Below are 21,346 nucleotides of genomic sequence, written 5' to 3'. Positions count from 1 at the left end.
CTATAAAACTAGTTCACTAAAGATTGAGCCAACTAAAAAAATAACAATTCAGATAACTCTTTGAAGTCAGAAACTGACTAAACGTAAAATTACTAAACTAGTTACTAAATAATAATTAGTTGAAACCGCTTGAAATTTTTTATGGTGCAGTTGGAATATTTTCATTAATTCCCCAGAGAGCAAAAAAAAAAAAACTTAACGTAAACAGCAGCCAATCAGCAAACTAAAAGCATTCTAAATAATTATTGCAAAAATTTTGCCCTGATTTTAGCCCTCTATTCTAAATTAAAAAGAATATAATGTAAATGCCAAATATTATATGTAAATGCCAAACGCTATGACTGAGTAACATCTTTGCATATGAAATGAGCATTGCATGTGGAGCTCTTTGAAAACTTTTAGTACTGTAGGCCTACATTAGAGGCTTCATTGATTATAACAGGAGTTTTGGTGAATGTCCAGAACTCCGTCACTGATAAACTTGTGCTGTGTGATTGATGGCTCCAGTGATTATAAAGGCAGGGTTTTTTGATAGTTGACCATTTAGTCACTGGCTTGATTTACTGACACATAAACAGCGATGAAAGAATTTGAGACAAATAACATCTGTACAAGTATACATGAATCATTAATCATCAAAAATGACTGATCACAGATTGGACATTAGAATTAACACAGTTAGTTACATGTTATGGCATTGCATATTTTATGCTAAATTTACACTGCCAAGAGACACTTCTTTGATCGGACTGATTATAGGCCCCCCTCAATTGAAATTGCGGTCATTTCAAACATTTCAAGATTTTAAAAAGCAATGGATTTTATCTACACTAAGTGAAAATAGCAGTATTTTTAGCGATATGTTATTAACACTAAGTGCAAATAGCTATAGATTATATTTAAACGATGTTAAAATAGCAGGATTTTCTGCTATTTATACTACTTGTTGCAAAATAGTGGCAATTATCTGCACTTCAGTATTGTATTACATTATAAAACAGTATGCAGTAATAACGTATTGAGTGTAAATTATCATTTTGATTCAGATTATTAAATGGATGCCACTTTATTGATACAATAAAGCCCTCCCTACACCTACCCTAACCCTACCCGATACTTTATTTTCAACTTTTTGGTTATTTCTTTAATTTTTTTATTAAAAATAAATGCCTTTACGATGTGATATGATATTTGAAAAGGGAGAAAAAAAGTTCGGCAAAAGGCGGGTTCGAACCCTGGTCGATCACTTCAAAAACACCACAGTACGCACTTTACCATTTGACCTCTGGAGATGTCGGCTCGTTGTAGCTTTTTATAATCTTGACAGTCCCACGTTGGTGGGCGGAATTAGTGTAAATAGCCTCTGCCAAAAGGTGGGCTATTTGCACTAAATGTAAATAGACACTCCGTTTACATTATCAAAGAACATTATCATTGACTTAACCAGAATTAAAGCACTCTCAAAAACTCCCATTAATCACTGAAGTTGCTTACATTGTGAAATTAATATCTTGCTTACATCGTACGCACTTCTGCACTTTGTTGTTTCTGATGAGAGAAATCAGTTATAATGCTCAGTGCTGTAGAAAATCTCCATGCCAGCCAGTTGAGCAAAGCAGATTTTAATTTAGCAGTTGATGATATGCCGATCTAATCACACCGGTGTGATCGTTTATTAAATATAAAAAAATATTATTTGGCTATTTTGTTTTTCTTTTGGATGCTGCATTCAAAATCCACTTTTGCATGGGCAAAAGGGGGCATTTGAGGGGGCACGGTTGAAATCACATCTGGGAGTAGTGGTATTTCGGCTAGGCCCCCCTCTGGTCCAGTGCCCTGGGCACGTGCCCAGTAGGCCCGTGCGTTAATCCGTCCCTGCTCAACTTCGCTGGCTGGCACGGAGCCAGAGACATCCGTGTGTTTCTACAGCACTGCGCATTATAACCAATCACACATGATTCTGTTGAGCTTATGAGTACAATGACCAATAAGAGGCATCCAGATGAGTCATTGCTGAAATAGCTGTTTTGTTCAGAGCGCGCTCCCTGAATGAATTCTGCTCTCTGCCGATTTCTCTCATCAGAAACAACAAAGTGCAGAAGTGCGTACAATGTAAGCAAGATATTAATTTCACAATGTAAGCAACTTCAGTGATTAATGGGAGTTTTTAAGAGTGCTTTAATTCTGGTTAAGTCAATGATAATGTTCTTTGATAATGTAAACGGAGTGTCTATTTACACAGTGCAAATAGCCCACCTTTTGGCAGAGGCTATTTACAATAATTCCACCACCAACGTGAGATTGGGACTGTCAAGATTATAAAAACCGGCTATGATCCAACATCTCCAGAGGTCAAATGGTAATGAGCATACTGTAGTATTTTTGACGCGATCGACCTGGGTTCGAACCAGCCTTTTGCCAAACTTTTTTTCTCCCTTTTCAAATCTCATATCACATCGTAAAGGCATTTATTTTTAATAAAAATTAAAGAAATAACCAAAAAGTTGAAACTAAAGTATCAGGTAGGGTTAGGGTAGGTGTAGGGAGGGCTTTATTGTATCAATAAGGTGGCATCCATTTAATAATATGAATTAAAATTATAATTTACACTCAATACGTTATTATTGCACACAGTTTTATAATGTAATACAATACTGAGGTGCAGATAATTGCCACTATTTTGCAACAAGTAATATAAATAGCAGAAAATACATCCGTGCGTTTCTGGGTGTGTTCTTTTCCTGACTGCCTCTGACGGGCGCAGTTGCTGTCTCTCATGTCTGGACCATAAGCATATTGAGACAGCATTTGTGGATGGTTCATGCCCATTTGGCGAGGCTATGGTCATGTAAATGCTGAGATTGTGACTCTCCCTAATTATGAGGGGGGGAGGTCTCACATGTCGTTGCCCAGTCTAGCTTTTCAAGTAAACAGAGGAGCACATTGCTCAGCACACAGAGAGATCTGAGAGTGGGAGCTTTTTCAGTCAGGCCAGTCCTCACAGACCTCCCATTCCTCTAATCCATTGCCCCCCCATCGATCTCCCGAAGGAGGTCACCAGGCTGTCTTCTGCTGGTCCAACTGTTTCATTCGGGGCTTCTAAGGAGAATCAGATGTCGACCGTGGCTTTGGAGGGAGGGTCAGGCTCCTCAGGTGATGACCACTCAGCTGAGCTTCCCACCTCCGGGGTGGTTGCAAAGTCAGAGTCTGACTCTGAGCTGACAGCCATGCTTGCCTGGGCAACCGAGAGCAATGTGCTGGATTGAAAGCCTCCACCCAACCCAGATCATAATAGACTGGATGATGGCACTTATTTCTTTCAAAACCCCCATCTCACAGCTGGCCTTTTCGGTAACCCTGTCGTGGACTATGCCAAGCAGTTCTCTGCAGTCCAGAAACAGAAGTAGACAGAGACCATTAAACACATCCTGCCCTGCATGATTTTGCTGCCACCAAGCCACGGGCTGGCTCTCGGTCTGTTGCTCATCGCCGAAAGCATAACTCCTTTGGCGACTACATCTGTTCTGGCGCAGTCTGACATGACACCTCAGCTGCAACGTCGTGCAAGAAATGGAAGGGACTGCTCTTTCCCAGGAGGTGGTGACAGCACCACTTCTTCCCCCAGAAGGGGGCCGGGTGGTTAATTTTTTGTTGCTCTTATTGTGTGTTCTACCAAATTATAAATTACAGAGCAGATTCCTCAGTATCTAGGTCATACTCAATGCAGTCTGGCAGTGAGCCATGTGCAACTTCCTCACTCCCAGCCTCATCCTCCCCTTTTGCCACAGGCCATGAGGTCACGTACCGAGGACAGTCCCTTGGAGGATCCACGGAGCCAGGTAAATGCTACTCCACACTCACCACCTGGTTACAATCAATCCTGGATCTGCGAATCTTGAATTGGGCCCTGCACAAGGTGTTGATTCACAAGTGCATTCTTACATGCATACGGGCTCCTAGACTGGTTTGCAGTGATCAACCTGAAGGACGCGTACTTCCATGTCTCGACCTTGCCTAAACACAGACTGTTCCTGTGCTTTACCTTCGAGGGTCGGGCATACCGTATCTTCTTTATTAATGGCCACCACCCACACTCCTCTCTCTACCACCCTTAAGGCTGATTTATATTCGCTTAGGTGTGCGTGGAAAATATGATGTCATCGTGGTGTTGGTGGAAGTTCGCTTTGAGTGTGCGCGACATCGTTTCACGTGGCAGTGTGCACAGCATTTTCTGTAACTTTCCGCACAGCTCCGCTTTCGAAGATGCATGGGTTCTGTGCTATTCTAGCCAAACATGCACGTCTGTGCAGGCATTTGTGTGAAACAGAAGCAGTTTAATGAGAAGTTCAAACTCCATCTGGTGCTTTTTGACGCTTCAACAGAAAACAGTGCTTAGTTGTTGTTGTTTTTTGCATAGTTTGTCCAAGGATTTTTAATTGGAGTATGTATTATTTTTATTGTATAAAAATAGAATTAGAATTAATATAGACAGTATTTATACACTATTTGCTGAAAGTTGTCTTGTGTCCGATGCGAAATTAAGCCAAATTTTAAGATTATTTTAATCTGTTTGTACATTATTAATTCATCACGCGAGAAATCTTGTACCGGCAAATGACTTCTTCTCAACGGTTATTCCCAATGGTTTTAGAGGACAATTACTCCTTGTCGCCCCCTGTTGTTTCAAAGAATAGTACAACGGCGAACGCGGCAAGTATTAAATGTCCCAAGGCATGAAAATTTCACTTTATGAGGTTTTTTAACATTAATATGAGTTCCCCTAGCCTGACTATGGTCCCCCAGTGGCTATAAATGGCGATAGGTGTAAACCGAGCCCTGGGTATCCTGCTTCGCCTTTGAGAAAATGAAAGCTCAAATGGCCTGATCTGGAATCTTCCCCTTATGTCGTCATACGGGGAAATGTTACCTCCCCTTTCTCTGCTTTGCCCACCCATGAGAAAATGAGCTACGACCGTGTGAGGCGAGCGCAATTTTTTCGAGAGAGAGAGACATCATGGCTTGCAAACGAGCGAAGCAATGTTTTGCGTCTGAGTAATAAACTGTGCATATTAAGAGACAAATTATGTTCATATTTAAAAGTCCAAACAGTCAGTAAGCGACAAGTGCTTGGAAACGCTGTTTTGTAAATGATTTATTGATGAGTCTGCTGCTTTAAGGCAAACTGAAAGCGCTGCTTCTCTGTCGTTGCTGCTCAGAACAGACGCAGAGAGAAGCGACACTGCGCCGGGAGAGAGACCTCGCGCTCGCGGGGCAGTACTGGAGACATCTTCCAACTGAATGATAAGGTTTTTTTTTAAGTCGCTAGGTTTGTTAGTATGTACCCATTATGGGAAAAAAGCCGCCTAAAGGGTCTGAAAGTTACTAAATATTGTGCTCGCGTGTAAAGTCGCGCTCGTGTGTGTGAGACGCGGGAGCTGATGGCAGCGGGTGGTGGATATTGTTGCGGTCCGCCCAGGTAAAGTCTATGTGTGGGAAACACTGACCGTATCCAGACACAATATTTTAAACTAACCATTCGGAGACGTTCTGCTGTAGCCGCTGAGTTGCATCTTCTTCATCTGGTGCTTCTCCATCCAGATCAGATTCTGGGTCAAACTGGAAAGAACGACTGCGTGTCTACGAGCCATTGTGATACATCCACTGTCAACATTAGCGCATGGTACCGTGGCCGCAAGCTGCAGGACACACACCCACCCTCCACCTTGCCCCGCCTCTCTCCTCATCATTAACATTTAAAGCTACAGACACAGAAATGGCTCGTCCTAAGGAAAGCTCATTTTGGGACTGGCTCATAGTGGCTGAAATTCTGCACCAAGGCTGTATTTCGGGAACGAGACTTCAGATACAGTACTAGGGACCACTTAGGCCTATATAAAAGCATCCAAAAAACAGCATGTCATGGGACCTTTAAAGCCTCGTCCCTTTGGGAATGTGTGCGTGCAGTCAGCGGAGGCTTGCAAAGCGGAGCCAGGCGAAACTATAAATTAATGGGAGAACATTATTTGGGATTCGCAAGTTCCTCTTGAGCATTTTAAAATTATACACAGAAAGATAAAAGCCAGTTTCAGTTTTGTTAATGGAAATGTAAGTCAGTATTTCATTTCATGTACAAAATTCTAAACCTAAAACTTTTTTTGATAAAGGCAAATGTGTTTTTCATTTTGTGTACTAAATGCATTAAAGAGTAACTAAATTTTGTGTCAAGTAATTTATCCCATCTAAAACTGAGCCATTACACGTACTGCCACATCTATCTAATTTTTACTTGTTTCTAAAAATAAGGACTAGAAAAGGTTAACGTGGATTTATAGAACTGCATCTAGTTTCTCAAGCAATTCACTTTATCTGTTTTCCTTTTGATTAATTTAATGTGTACTGCTGAATTGCTGAATAAAAGTACAACCCGAATTCCAGAAATGTTGGGACATTTTTTAAATTTGAATAAAATAAAACCTAAAAGAATTTCAAAATCACATGAGCCAATATTTTATTCACAATTGACCATAGAGAACGAATGTTTAAACTGAGAAATTTTACAATTTTATGCATAAAATGAGTTAATTTCAAATTCAAATGATGCCTGCTACAGGTCTCAAAATAGTTGGAACGCGGGCATGTTTACCATGGTGTAGCATCTCCTCTTCTTTTCAAAACAGTTTGAAGATGTCTGGGCATCGAGGTTATGAGTTTCTGGAGTTTTGGTGTTGGAATTTGGTCCCATTCTTGCCTGATATAGGATTCCAGCTACTGACGTATTTTTCATTTTATTTTACCAAAGATCTGGACTGAAGGCAGGCCAATTCAGCACCCAAACTCTTCTACTACAAAGTCATGCTGTTGTAATAGCTGCAGTATGTGGTTTTGCATTGTCCTCCTGAAATACACAAGGCCTTCCCTGAGACATCATCTGGAGGGGAGCATATGTTGCTCTAAAACCTTTACATAACATTTACATTTATTCATCTAGCTGACACTTTTATCCAAAGCGACTTACAATTGCTATATATGTCAGAGGTCGCACGCCTCTGGAGCAACTAGGGGTTAAGTGTCTTGCTCAGGGACACATTGGTGTCTCACAGTGGATTCGAACCCCAGTCTCTCACACCAACGGCATGTGTCTTATCCACTGCGCCATCACCACCCACTATACCCAACATATGGTTTTACCATAAAGCATTCATAGTGCACTTATGCACCCCCATACCATCAGAGATGCTGGCTTTTCAACTGAACGCTGATAACACGCTGGAAGGTCTCCCTCCTCTTTAGCCCGGAGGACACGGCGTCTGTGATTTTCAACAAGAATGTCAAATTTTGACTCATCATGTTACAGAGCTGATGTCAATCTGGCTACAATCTTGATGTTACGAACTGTTGTTGTGGGGCAGTCGTAGCCTAAAAGATAGAGAATCAGACTTGTAACCCAAAGGTCATGGGTTCGAGTCTCAGGTCCTACAGGAATTTTCAGTGGGGGGAGTGAATAATCAGTGCTCTATCCACCTTCAATACCAGACTGAGGTGAGACCCTTGAGCAAGGCACCAAACCCCCAACTGCTCCCCGGGTGCCACAGCATTGGCTGCACACACTGGATGTGTTTTCACGATGTGTGTGTGCACTTGGATGGGTTAAATGCAGAGCACAAATTGTGAGTACATCATACTTGGTCACATGTCACTTCACTTTCACTTTTTCACTTTTCACTTTCAATTAACTTAATTAGTTGCTAGATGTTCTCCCAGCTGAATCTTTTCAAAATGTCTTGCTTTTTCAGCCCTTTGTTGCCCCCGTACCAACTTTTTTGGGCAGGAATCAAATTTGAAATGAGCTCATTTAGTGGATTAAATTGTAAAATTTCTCAATTTAAACATTTGTTATGTTCTCTATGTTCTATTGTGAATAAAATATTGGCTTACGTGATTTGAAAGTCTTTTAGTTTTCATTTTATTCCAATAAAAAAAAAAAAACGTCCCAACATTTCTGGAATTCAGGTTATATTAATTAAAGGAAAAAACCTTTGAATGATAGTTTGTTTATGTACCATCTGTTCTGTATGGTCATTACTCATGTTATTACTCATGTTATGTTGTTGGCCCGAAAGCACACTCTGGTATCTGTTAAACCGTGTGTCAGTGGTTATATCTACTAATGTGTTTGTATGCCAAAGGTCGTTGAGACGGAATTTGTTATAGGCTCAACATCTTTGATGGGCCAAGTGTTACACTGAGACATCTGTTATTTCATAATGTTTACTTGTAGTCTGTATAAATAATCCATCTACACATATATCTTCATTTTAAATTTCTAATTAGTTTTTAGGCTTTTTCCAGCCTCAAATTTTTTTTTTCCTTTCTTGATTTTAAACAATTTAAACACCACATTGTACATTGTGTTTACTTAAACATAATAAATTCACATTTCCTTTGCAGCAATTGATGATAAAACGTTCTGTAAAATCAACAGAATGGCTGTTGCTTCACAAACTATAGCACTACAAATATATTATGACTGTTAGCAAGTTTCTCATTTTCTTTGAAAACTGAACTGTTGGGCCCCCTCAGTTGCATTTGCTGCCGAGGCCCCTCCCTCTTTCTGAGTCCTTGGAATTGTTGTAACTGTAACCCCCTTATGGTGCCCCTGACTAAAGCCAGTGAAATGGGATTCTTTAGAACACTCCTGCCTTCTGGGCGATAAAGCACTCAGCAAACCACACTACAAGGCTCAAAAATCCCCCCTCCAAAACTGAATACAGTATCCAGAACAGCAGATTGCAATGTTCCTTCACCACTTGTTTGGAGGCTAATGCTTTCACTGTTGCACAATAATGTCTGCAATTATGCACATCTTTTATTTCATTACTTATTACTTTATGTATATTTGTCTTATTACTGTAGTTGTTTAATTGTTTAGCATAGGAATAAAACAAATCCTTGTTATCAAAGTTCTAGACAGGATTCCACACATAAACATATGCTTGTCTGAAACAGACCTTAATTTGCTGATTTTATTACAGCTAACATGATAAATAGGTACATTTAGTCTTATGGATTCTTCTGATCAATAATAATTGTCTAATATTTCATTTAATTTCAGTTGCAACTTTCAGTTGCGCAGTTACTACAGTTTAGTGTGTCAGAGCATGTGTGCTCTGTTCAGCAATTGTTTTAAGTAAATCATGTATACCAATGTATTGGATGGCTTTTGTGTGCTATTTTGTGTGACTATGAATGAATGTTTGAATTGTATTTTTAAAAATGTGTATAAATTTGCTTTATACATTTAAAGCTTGGAGGTTTCGTGTTCATAGTTCTTGAACAGTGAGGCCCATTTCAGGGAAAGTGAGAAGTGAGGAAAGTTTTTTGCTGTTACAGATGTTGTGAATTAAGATATGTTTATACGACACTCAATACATTTACATTGAGAATTTTATTCTGATTACATTTGATTAAAAAGTCTAATCCAAATGAAAATGTAAACACCTCAATCAGAATAAAAATTCCCAAATTTATTGAAATTTCAATTGGTTTAAGAGGGGTGTGATATAATTTTTTTTAAATTCATTCGATAGAGCACATAAATACTCTATCAGATTAAAAAAACAAAACTGCAAAGCCAATGTGCAATGGCTTAGAAATGGTGTAATTACGTGTGATGTTCAAACATGCTAATATTGTTGAATATAAAAAATTACTGTCATGTCAATTTAAATTTTATTTCCTTTTTCATTGTCCTATTTTATCATTTATTAGTCATTTGTTCATATTTTTGCAGTACTGGTTGAAGCTACCCATCATTCGTAAATGTTTATAAACATTTATTAAACATTTAGTATTAAAAATCAGACTTTTTGACACATTTGCATGTTTTTGTGGTATGACTTCCATTTACACATATTTATAAATCATTTATTAATTGTTTGTTCAAGTTTTTGCAGTATTCATTCGAAAGTGAAAATTATTCTATAATTTGTAAATGTTTATAAACGTTTACTATTAAACATTTAGTACCTTTGTGGGAATTGGACTTTTAGCTGCACAAGCAAAGTTTGAGTAAAACTTTAACCTAGTTAAAAATATTTATATTCTTGCTAAAGATATAAAAACTACAGCAACACATAATAGCAACAAGAACATCTTAAGAGAAAAGCTTTGTGTTGACTCAATTACAGATTTATGATCAAATATGAGGTTACACTTTATTTCGATACTCCATTTTAAAGAATCTACTAACTAGCAAAGTAAACTAACTCATTAATTTGCAACTACATGTCAAATAACTCTCATTAGTATATAAGTAGACTGTTGTGTTATGGTTAGGGTTAAGGTTAGTACAATAAGTAGTTATAAGTATACTAATACGTTAGTAGAACATTTTATAATGTTTGTCAATGATTTATGGATGAAAACTATAAAGCACTTTTAAATTCATATGTACATTTTTAAAAGTGTATATGATCACATTATAATTTAAAGTTTAATAATATCTGCAAGCATTTTAGTTTACTTGAATGATTTGCTAATCATTATGTAGCGTTCAGTATGTACCTCATACATTAAGCTATTTGAATATATATTATCTAATTACCTGTTCAAAATTATATTGTAGCATTCTAGAGACAATGGCGTTTTGCAGTACAAGGAGTGTTTATTAAGGCTGTTGTCAGCAACAGACATGCCGTGCAAGCATTCCGACTTATTCAGAGCCCCTCTTTCCCCAGTGCTCCTCTCACACACGTCCAGGGGGCAGGGCTTGTCCCAACTCACATAGAACATATAATAACAACAGAATAAAGTGTAACATTAACATGAACACTTTCCTTTAACAACAGTAACCTTGTTAAGTCTCTACATTATCATGTTTGTTAAGGATTTATTAATGAAAGTTTTAATAAAGTGTTACCCTCTGTGGGTTACATAAGTTTTGGATTCAGGACGTAAAATACTCTTTTTATTTTTTGCACTCTCTCTTATTTACAATGTCGGTGAAAGGGTAGACAGGAAGGAATGGGAGGAGGTGGAAAATGAGGGGGATGTAAGATCGGGAAATGACTTAAATGTAATTAACCTCGGGTCTCTGCACAAGCACGCAACGGAAAGTAAGACCACATTTTGAAAATGTAACATACTTGATAAGTCTGAAGCACAGCAATCTAAAGAACAATGCACTTCTTTATGCTGCCCATACACTACACAATTCCAGTCAAAACACATTTCACTCTGATCAACAGACACATCCAGATATTTAGTCACTTTGAATAAATGTGTCTGCTAAATGACTAAAAGTAAAGTAAAGTAAAGTAACACTTTATTAGTCCACTTTAGACATTCTACTGACAGTAAGTAACTTTGCAAATACATGTCAACTAGCAGTCATTAGAGTATTAGTAGACTGTCTGCTTAATATCTTCTAACACTTTATTTTGATGGGTCCACAACATACTGACTATGAGAAACTTTGCAAGTATGTCAACTTATTCTACTAACCCTAAACCTACCCTGCTGAGAGTTAGTAGACATGTAGTTGCAAATTAATGAGAATTAGTTGACGTAGTTGAAATGTAGTTATAAAGTTACTTATAGTTAGTAGAATGTCTAAAGTGGACTATCGAAATGCAACCTAAATTAAAGTAAATGTCACTTACGACATTCTGGTTCTCACCCCTCGATATATATATATATATATATATATATATATATATATATATATATATATATACAGTGGGGCAAATAAGTATAAGAATGATGCGTTGGGGTGGAGGAGGGATGCCGGAAAACTGTTGTGTCATGTTGGCTGTGTGTGTATATATATATATATATATATATATATATACACAGTGGGGCAAATAAGTATTTGATACACTGCCGATTTTTCCAGTTTTACCACTTACAAAGAATGGAGAGATCTGTCATTTTCATCGTAGGTACACCTCAACTGTGAGAGACAGAATATAAAAATTAAAATCCAGAAAATCACATTGTATGATTTTTAAATAATTAATTTCCATTTTATTGCATTTTATTTTATTTTAATAAGTATTTGATACAATAGAAAAATAGAACTTAATATTTGGTACAGAAACCTTTGTTTACAATTAGAGAGGTCAGACTTTTGACCAGGTTTGCACACACTGCAGCAGGGATTTTGGCCCACTCCTCCATACAGGTCTTCTCCAGATCTTTCAGGTTTTGGGGCTGTCGCTGGGCAACACGGAGTTTCAGCTCCCTCCATACATTGTCTATTGGGTTCAGGCCACTCCAGGACCTTGAAATGCTTCTTACGGAGCCACTCCTTAGTTGCCCTTGCTGTGTGTTTGGGGTCATTGTCATGCTGGAAGACCCAGCCACGACCCATCTTCAATGCTCTTACTGAGGGAAGGAGGTTGTTGCCCAAAATCTCACGATACATGGCCCCATCCATCCTCCCCTCAATACGGTGCAGTCGTCCTGTCCCCTTTGCAGAAAAGCACCCCCAAAGCATGATGTTTCCACCCCCATGCTTCACCGTTGGGATGGTGTTCTTGGGATTCTACTCATCCTTCTTCTTCCTCCAAACACGGCGAGTGGAGTTTATACCTAAAAGTTATATTTTGGTCTCATCTGACCACATGAACTTCTCCCATGCCTCCTCTGGATCATCCAGATGGTCTTTGGCAAACTTCAGATGGGCCTGGACATGTGCTGGCTTGAGCAGGGGGAACTTGCGCGCGCTGCAGGATTTTAATCCATGACGGTGTAGTGTGTTAATAATGGTAACCGTTGAGACTGTGGTCCCAGCTCTCTTCAGGTCATTGACCAGGTCCTACAGTGTAGTTCTAGGCTGATCCCTCACCTTTCTCAGGATCATTGATACTCCACGAGGCGAGATCTTGCATGGAGCCCCAGTCCGAGGGAGATTGACAGTCATCTTGAATTTTTTCCATTTTCTAATAATTGCGCCAACAGTTGTTGCCTTCTCACCAAGCTGTTTGCCTATTGTCCTGTAGCCCTTCCCAGCCTTGTGCAGGTCTACAATTTTGTCCCTAGTGTCCTTAGACTCTCTTTGGTCTTGCCCATAGTGGAGAGGTTGGAGTTTGATTGATTGATTGTGTGAACAGGTGTCTTTTATACAGGTAACAAGTTCAAATAGGTGCAATTAATACAGGTAATGAGTGGAGGATAGGAGGGCTTCTTAAAGACAAACTAGCAGGTCTGTGAGAGCCAGAATTCTTGCTGTTTGGTAGGTGATCAAATACTTATTTCATGCAATAAAACGTCTCGGTTACGTATGTAACCCTCGTTCCCTGAAGAAGGGAACGGAGACGTCACGTCGGTGACCGACGAATTGGGATCTCGCTTAGAGAGACCAATCCCCTACGAGAGTATCTAAACAAGCCAATGGATATTGGCATGCGATTATTGCATCCAGCTGCCGCTAATCACAGCGTGAGTATAAGTAGGAAGCGGGTGCAGCGCATATTCAGATTTTCGCTGAGGAGCCGAGCCGGTGACCCGGCCGCTCAGCAGTGGTACAGCAGCCGTGGCGACGGGACGTGACGTCTCCGTTCCCTTCTTCAGGGAACGAGGGTTACATACGTAACCGAGGCGTTCCCTATCAGTCGGTCACTCCGAATCACGTCGGTGACCGACGAATTGGGATCCCCTACCAAAGGGCCACGGATACTGCCCCTTCCAGTGTCCTGTGGAAGCCTCCTGAGCCCCTATTTTTTGGCGCAGGTCAGGGCTACCACATAAGACCAACTACTGTTGCCATGGCACTACCCACTCAGTAAGACTGGATAACACTGGGAATTGCGGAGCAATTACGCATATGATCAACCTTAGGCGCATATGGAAAATTTGAGGAAATTGTACGTCATGGAGATTGGCAGAGGACCTGCCGGGGAAACACGGGCTCTCAGGCTATACCGTGGACTATACACATATGGGATCCAACTAGGCCTTTCATATGGAACCCAGCCCTCTACCGGTTCTCATGGATTCAACGAGTGAGGGCCTGGCGTCAGACGCTCCGCCACGTCTGACTGCCGAGGGGACGGAGGAACTCGACAGGGTCTAGAGTACGGACTCTCTGGAGCAGTTTTAGCAAGCCGACCCGTAACTGGAGCCTCTCAGTGCTTCTACCCATTTGAGGTGAGAACACAGGAGGAAACCGGTTCCACACGAAGGCTATAGAACCTAGCGAACGTGTTAGGGGTCGCCCAGCCCGCAGCTCTACAAATATCTGCCAGCGAGGCGCCACGAGCCAACGCCCAGGAGGATGCAACAGCTCTAGTAGAGTGAGCTCTCAACCTGAACGGGCAGGGCACACCCTATACCTGATAAGCCAGGGTGATGGCGTCCACTATCCAGTGGGCCATCCTCTGCTTGGAGATGGCCTTCCCCTTCTGCCGGCCTCCGTGACAGACAAAGAGCTGGTCTGAGTTCCTGAAGCTTTGTGTCCTGTCAACGTAGCATCTCAACGCCCGGATGGGACAAAGCAAAGCTAGGGCTGGGTCTGCCTCCTCCAAGGGCAGCGCTTGCAGGCTCACCACCTGGTTCCTGAAGGGAGTAGTGGGAACCTTGGGCACATAGCCAGGCCAGGGCCTCAAGATTACCTGGGAGTCAGCCGGCCCAACTCTAGGCACGAATCGTCGACCGAAAATGCGTGCAGGTCCCCTACCCTGAGACCTCATTGAAAGAAACTGCAGCTCAACTGACTGCAAAGGCTCGAATGGGGCCTGCTGTAGTGCTTCGAGGGGGGTTATAGGTATAACTCTATATATGTTATAGAGGGGGGCCGTGGAGGATTTAACCTTCTTGCCCCCCTAAGGAACCTGATGACCAAGTCATGCTTACCCACCGACTTCCCTTCCATGGGGTCGTGGTTGGCAGCAATCGCAGCCACATCGACTTTAAGGGTGGAGGGAGACAGCCTTCGCTCCAACTCCTACTGCAAAAAGGAAAGCACGACTCTGATCGGGCACTTCCGGGGGTCTTCTCGGTGAGAAGAGCACCACTCGACGAACAGGTTCCATTTCAAGGCGTAGGCCTGCCTCGAGGACGGCGCTCTAGCCGAAGTGATGGTGTCAACTACCCCTTGGGGTAGGTCACCTAGAACCTCCGCGTCCCGTCCAGGGACCAGACATGACGTTTCCAGAGGTCTGGACGCGGGTGCCATAGGGTGCCCCGTCTCTGAGTCAGTAGATCCTTCCTCAGAGGAATCTGTCCGGGAGGCAATGATGTGTCAGTGCAGTTGAGGGCCCATCCAAACCCCCGACACTGCAAGCCCGTCGAACGTGGCACCCCAGCCGGTGGTGGAGGCATCCGTGAAAACCACAGCATGCCTGGAGACCTGTTCCAGGGGCACTCCTGCCAGCAGAAACGAAAGGTCTGACCACAGGGTGAGGGTTCGGCGGCAGGCCGGTGTGACTTGGACCCGGTGAGTGCCGCGCTGCCACTCCCACCTCGGGACTCGGCCATAGAGCCAGTGTTGAAGCGGTCTCATATGAAGCAGCCCCAGCGGCGTGACTGCCGCTGCAGCTGCCATATGCCCCAGGAGCCTCTGAAATTGTTTCAGTGGGACCGCTGTCCTGCTCTTGAACGTATTCAAGCAGTTCAACACCGAGTGAGCACGTTCCTGCGTGAGGCGTGCTGTCTGACTGACCGAATCCAACTCCATACCGAGAAAAGAGATCCTCTGCGTCGGAGAGAGTTTGCTCTTTTCCCAGTTGACCCGAAGGCCCAACTGGCTGAGGTGTGAGAGCACCAAATCCCTGTGTTCACACAACTGGTCCTGAGACTGAGCCAGTATGAGCCAACTGCATCGCAACTGACCGCTCCACCGGGGGGACCCCCGTATACCCCCTAGCTGCGCCACCACCGAGGGTGGTGAGGGGGAGGAGTTAACAGGGCGGTTTCTGGCAGTAAAAGGTGTCGTCCACGACCTGGTAAGCTCCCCATGCACCTCCGGGAAGAGAGGCACTGGGGCAGGGCGCTGAGAACCCAGTCGTCCAACCTCGAGGGCTCGGGACACTGCCGGAGCAGCAGCACAGTCGAATCTTCTTGCCCAGAAATCTCCGGCTCACCCTCCAATGCAGCAGTCGACGTCCGGTCGTCAGGAGGAGCGCCAGGGTAACTGCAGGTGCACCCCTTGTAGAGGGCCCAGCACGTTCCACTGACAGCTCAACTGGTTTCGGAGCGCAAGAGGAGCGATGGTCCCTCGAGGGTTGGTTCCCTGGAGGGTTTGCCACCACTGTAATCCTCAGACCACCATGCCACCACCTGAAATGGTCCCCAGCTGTCTGCAGCCAGAACGAGAACCAGATCAAGGCAGAGGCAACAGAGCTCCGTCCCTTTGTCGAGGTAACGGAGCCTGGCCCGCAACTCCGAGATGATCATCTTCCAAATGACAAGATACCTCATCCATGAACGCCACCTCAGCATGCTTACTGCCCAGGCACGTGAGGCAGCGATCATGACCATCACCTGGTGCCAGGTAACGACCGCATCCAGAAACGCACGGGTGACACGTTGTCTGTAGCAAAACCCAACTCGTCTTTACAAAGACGTAACGTCAAGTTTGTCAGATGCAACGTCGCCTTTAAAAAGACACACCCGTGAATGCTCTTTTAGAGAAATCACTCTTTCAGTGTGCTGAAGCGCACAGGGGAGATGGCCGCTTGCAACACAATCAGGGGGTAGTGCAACCTGATGTGTGCAATCCACTCGACACAGGAAGAACCACCGCCGCTGACGCGCCGTACCACCAGCACAAGAATGCCTCGAAGAGCGCACTGACTTGCAGACACTGTAGGTTGGTCAGGAGCAGAACGACGAACGCTCGGCTCCGAAGCGAAAAGCTGAATATGCGCTGCACCCGCTGCCTACTTATACTCACGCTGTGATTAGCGGCAGCTGGATGCAATAATCGCATGCCAATATCCACTGGCTTGTTTAGATACTCTCGTAGGGGATTGGTCTCTCTAAGCGAGATCCCAATTCGTCGGTCACCGACGTGACTCGGAGTGACCGACTGATAGGGAATGGAAATGAATTATTCAAAAATCATACAATGTGATTTTCTGGATTTTTTTTTTTTATTCTGTCTCTCACAGTTGAGGTGTACCTACGATGAAAATTACAGATCTCTCCTTTCTTTGTAAGTGGGAAAACTTGAAAAATTGGCAGTGTATCAAATACTTATTTGCCCCACTGTATATATATATATATATATATACACACACAGCCAACATGACACAACAGTTTTCCGGCATCCCTCCTCCACCCCAACGCATCATTCTTAAACTAATCTCATCCCATACTAGGGATGGGGGGGTTATCTGGGTTTGAGCTATATTCCAAGCTCGGAGCCCTCCTTCAGGACAGCACGCCAAATATGCATACTATTTGCTAAATCCTATTATATGTAAGTGTGAACTCCTGAAACATGTTATATTATGTGCAGCAGCAGTATTTTTTACATACTCACGGCAGCATGTGGATATACTGGCAGTACAAAATCTCAGTACTTGCTCAACTCAGTACAGCAGCAGCAGCAGCGTAGTAGATTTATTCCACTAAGACCAAACACATTAACATGTCCATGTATATTTTCATGCTAAACTCCCTGAGAGGTGTCATGACAGAATTGTTGTTGAGTGAAAATTGGGCCCTAAATCTTGTAGTGTATACCTGGCATTAGATTGCATCTTTTTTCATTCAAACATAGTGATCGTTATTCACATGAACAAGTACAGGTTTGCCTTTGATTGTGAGCTTTTGTCTGCAATCTCTATTAACTTGTAGTGAGTTGAAAAATCAGGCCTAAAATCTTGTAATGTGTGTGGATGGCGTTAAATATCTAGATCTGTCTGCATTCCGAGTCCTGTGGTGTGAAATCTGTTTTTGACAAAATCTTACATCAACAAATGACAGACATTTGTGTAGTGTGAGAACAACAACAATCTGATGACTTTGAAGTCATGTTGTGTATGGGTAGCATAAGAAATCACTTATCACAGCACTTTTATTCGCATATGTATTGCAATTAGAGTAAAAATAAATAATAAAAGTCTTCACTTCAGTCATCCATATCTCAACCACAAGATCAACCCCTCAGTACTATATGGAAACCATAAAACTTTTAACATCACAGAAATTATTTTAAATGTCCAACATTACTAAACATTAAAAACATCCTTTTCCTTCAAATACCAGTAAAATCACTACCGCAAACCTTTGTAAATTAAAAATGATTCATTTACATACTCTACTATAAATTTTGCATCCTTCTACAAATGTAAATGCAATGAGATCAACCACAGAAATAACTGTCCACACCAATTTATTGCTAATTTTTTATTTCATGTCTTTAGTAAATCCTGACAGTAGAGGGTTTGCACTCGTGCAAGCTGTTAGTAAGTCTGGCCCTTATACTCACCCTTATAAGGGGCATGGTGGAAACTAAGGTGGCATTTATACAACACCATTTTCATCTAAGGAACGCATGTTTTGGCCTTTCATTTACACAGCAATGCCATTTTAAGGTCCTGAAAATTTTGAAAGCCGGTTTCTTATTGCAAACTTCTGAAAACAATCCCGTTATCGTCTCCACATAATCAAAAACTTGTGAAAGTGGTGACATTGTGTTGTTTAAACTCAGTTTAAGTAAATTGTTCGAAGGGGAAAAATAGTTTTGGGGATTGTTCATTAGCATTGCTGTTATTTTCATGTGGATTCACAATGTGTTCAGCATTTAGGACAGCATTTAGGAGACAATTGTGAAGAAACTAGACAAATTTCAAATAACAATTGTGGAACCATCCTGTGCCAACCATGCAACTGCCTTTGAAAATGGGAAAGCTGAAGCTTTTTCACTGGTTATTATAGACTTTCCCTACAAACACGATTTGTGAAATCAAACTGCAGATGCCAGTGAAGGTACTATAGTTACTACAAGTCAAACTCAAAAAAAAAAAAAAAAAAAAAGCGTAAACAGCAATTTTTGGAGCTGAAGGGTTTTTAAGAGTACTCAAACCACACCCTAGTTTCCTTTTCCGGAGGAGTCAAGTCTCAGAAATATGCACCCTAGAGCGGAAAGAGAAAAGTTCCCACCCCACATCATTGTGGTTTACCAAAAACAGTACATGGCACAAGTCACAATTTGAGAGTTAAAAAATAAAAATAAAAAAAAAGTGCTTTTCAGTTCCAAGCTTGTGTACGACATTACACCAAACCATCTCATTAAGATTATCACCATCAGCAGCCATGAACCTAAAGAGGTGCACTTAAACATACTGCATTAGAAGACTATACTGTGGATTTGCCACCATCTAGTGGCATAACAGACCAAGCACGTCCACACAACAGCTTTTATTAAAATATATTTTATTTAGAAAGTATTTTCCACTCCACAAATAAATTTAAAAAAAATTTAAAAGCGTCTTCATGGCATTGCCACATGACTCCATAAATAATTTAAAGCACTACAAAGAAATGAAGTTACATAACACCCATGCCTGCATAGCTGCTCAGCAAAACAATACACCGTTTTAAAACTAAAGTCTAGGAGCGGTTTTTGCTGACCCAGTGATATCGGTCCACCCTTGGACCAGAGAATGCATAGGAGGGCCTGTAGCCCTTGAAACTCTTATGAGGTGGGTATGGTCCATTTGAGGAATGCTGCTGGTAACCTTCAGAGGCATATGGCTTTCGTTTAGGGTATGTGCCCCAGTTCTGCATAGGTGGGGGCTGCCCAAACTCACTGAACTATAGATGGAGAAAAACAGCAGTTAAAACAACGCAAATTTAAGCAACCAGTAGTGTTCGGTGCATGCTAAGGGACTGAAGAGTGGTTATCTGGAGTGGGTTACCTGGTAGACACTGTTTGGGTTGGAGACCGTTGGGATGCATTTAGGCTCTGGAACAGAAAGGCTGCTGCTGTTACTGCTGCTGCTGCTACTACTGCTGCTGCTACTGTTGCTGCTACTAATGTTGCTGCTCATGCTGGTGTTTCCTCCCTCCTCATCTGAGGAGGTTCCAGAGTGGTAGTCTGATGAAGCCCTTTCCACTGCATTATTTATCCTACGAGAGAACTCCCCATCTCTCTTTTGACCCTCCAACTGAGTAACACAAAATGGGGTTGACTTCTCCCCATACCTTAAAAGAACAAACAACTTTTCAGTTTTTGGAAGTACTACAGTGGTACATCAAAACCAGTATGGATCAAGCACTTAATTGACAGGCCAGCAAATCAAGTGTTACCGGCATGACACCTCTCCTGGATCAACCCAAATGGTCATTTCCTTTGGTAATCCAAGATTTTCATAAACAATGTCACTCTGGTGACAAGCTTGTTCAATAACCAGGTCTCTCGTTTGAGCTTTGTTCATCCTTAAGCACCTAAGGAAAGAGGCCCTTGAATTAGTGCAATTAAACGTTTGATTTGCTAAATGTCAAGATGACATCAGGATACTCACCTAAAAGCTTGTCCTTTGGTTGGGTTTTCTGGGTACCAGTGACTTTTGTAATTTTCAAAGAGCACCGAGGTCAGTTCCACAGCAAACTTCTCCCTCCTGACACGATCCAGTTTACCATGTTTTTTCGCTAGTCTTGCAATGAAAAACACTGTTGCAGCAATCTCTTCCTTCATTTTTAAATGTTAAGATCAGGAGTCAATGGGGCAAGTGGTTTGATTTTTTTCTTTAAAAAAAAATATATTTATAAAACCACAATCAAAGAAGCAAACAACTTGCTCATTAACACAACTGCTTAAATATTACTATTGTTTCGCTTCAACGATGCAAAAACATCTTAAACCACCACAACAAAAATATGAAATCTCTTTCAATATCAGTCAGCCTTTTAATGCCTCAGGATGACCTCATATGTAATTAGATAAAACAGGTGTTTCAAATTGTAGGAGGAGCTAATAATGTGAAAAATCAAGTCTAATCACTCTACTCTGTAGTTCAACAAAGTGGTATTTGTTTGTTATTGTAACTGCTGCATGAGGTAGCTATAGCAAAGAAATTGAAACATTGTGACATAAATTAAATGCCATGTTAAACCAAATATTGTATATGAGTGGAAATGTACTTTTCTGTCTTCACTCCCATTTATAAGCATGATATTGGGTTGCAGACAGGCCCAGGGATTTGTTCATTTATTAGGTCTAGCTCGAAGCTAATAAAACAAGGACATAAAGTAGAAATATGACTAGCTTTACAAAACAATTGCGAAAACTTGTTCCATAAAAATGGGTGACCTGCAAGGATGTGATGTTTTTTTGTTTTTTTGGCCTAATAGCCTACCTCTGGGCAAGCCTAGACCTGTCTTCATGTGGACTAAA

At 41.7% G+C, this 21,346-nt stretch overlaps 1 protein-coding gene across 1 annotated transcript; it reads right to left on the bottom strand.

Moving 5' to 3' along the window:
• Positions 1-19,560: 19,560 nt before the first annotated feature.
• On the bottom strand, positions 19,561-20,647 carry LOC306871834 (maternal B9.15 protein-like; the record flags this gene model as incomplete). Its single annotated transcript, XM_079420018.1, has 4 exons — positions 19,561-19,764; positions 19,869-20,154; positions 20,260-20,397; positions 20,475-20,647. 4 exons carry the CDS (start codon positions 20,645-20,647, stop codon positions 19,561-19,563), a joined length of 801 nt encoding a protein of 266 aa, XP_079276144.1.
• Positions 20,648-21,346: the final 699 nt, after the last annotated feature.

This window comes from Barbus barbus (assembly GCF_936440315.1).
Source record: "Barbus barbus genome assembly, chromosome: 6".
Taxonomy (NCBI): Eukaryota; Metazoa; Chordata; class Actinopteri; order Cypriniformes; family Cyprinidae; genus Barbus; species Barbus barbus.
Note: the sequence above shows the minus strand (reverse complement) of the source record. Positions and strands in the feature narration are given on the sequence as shown.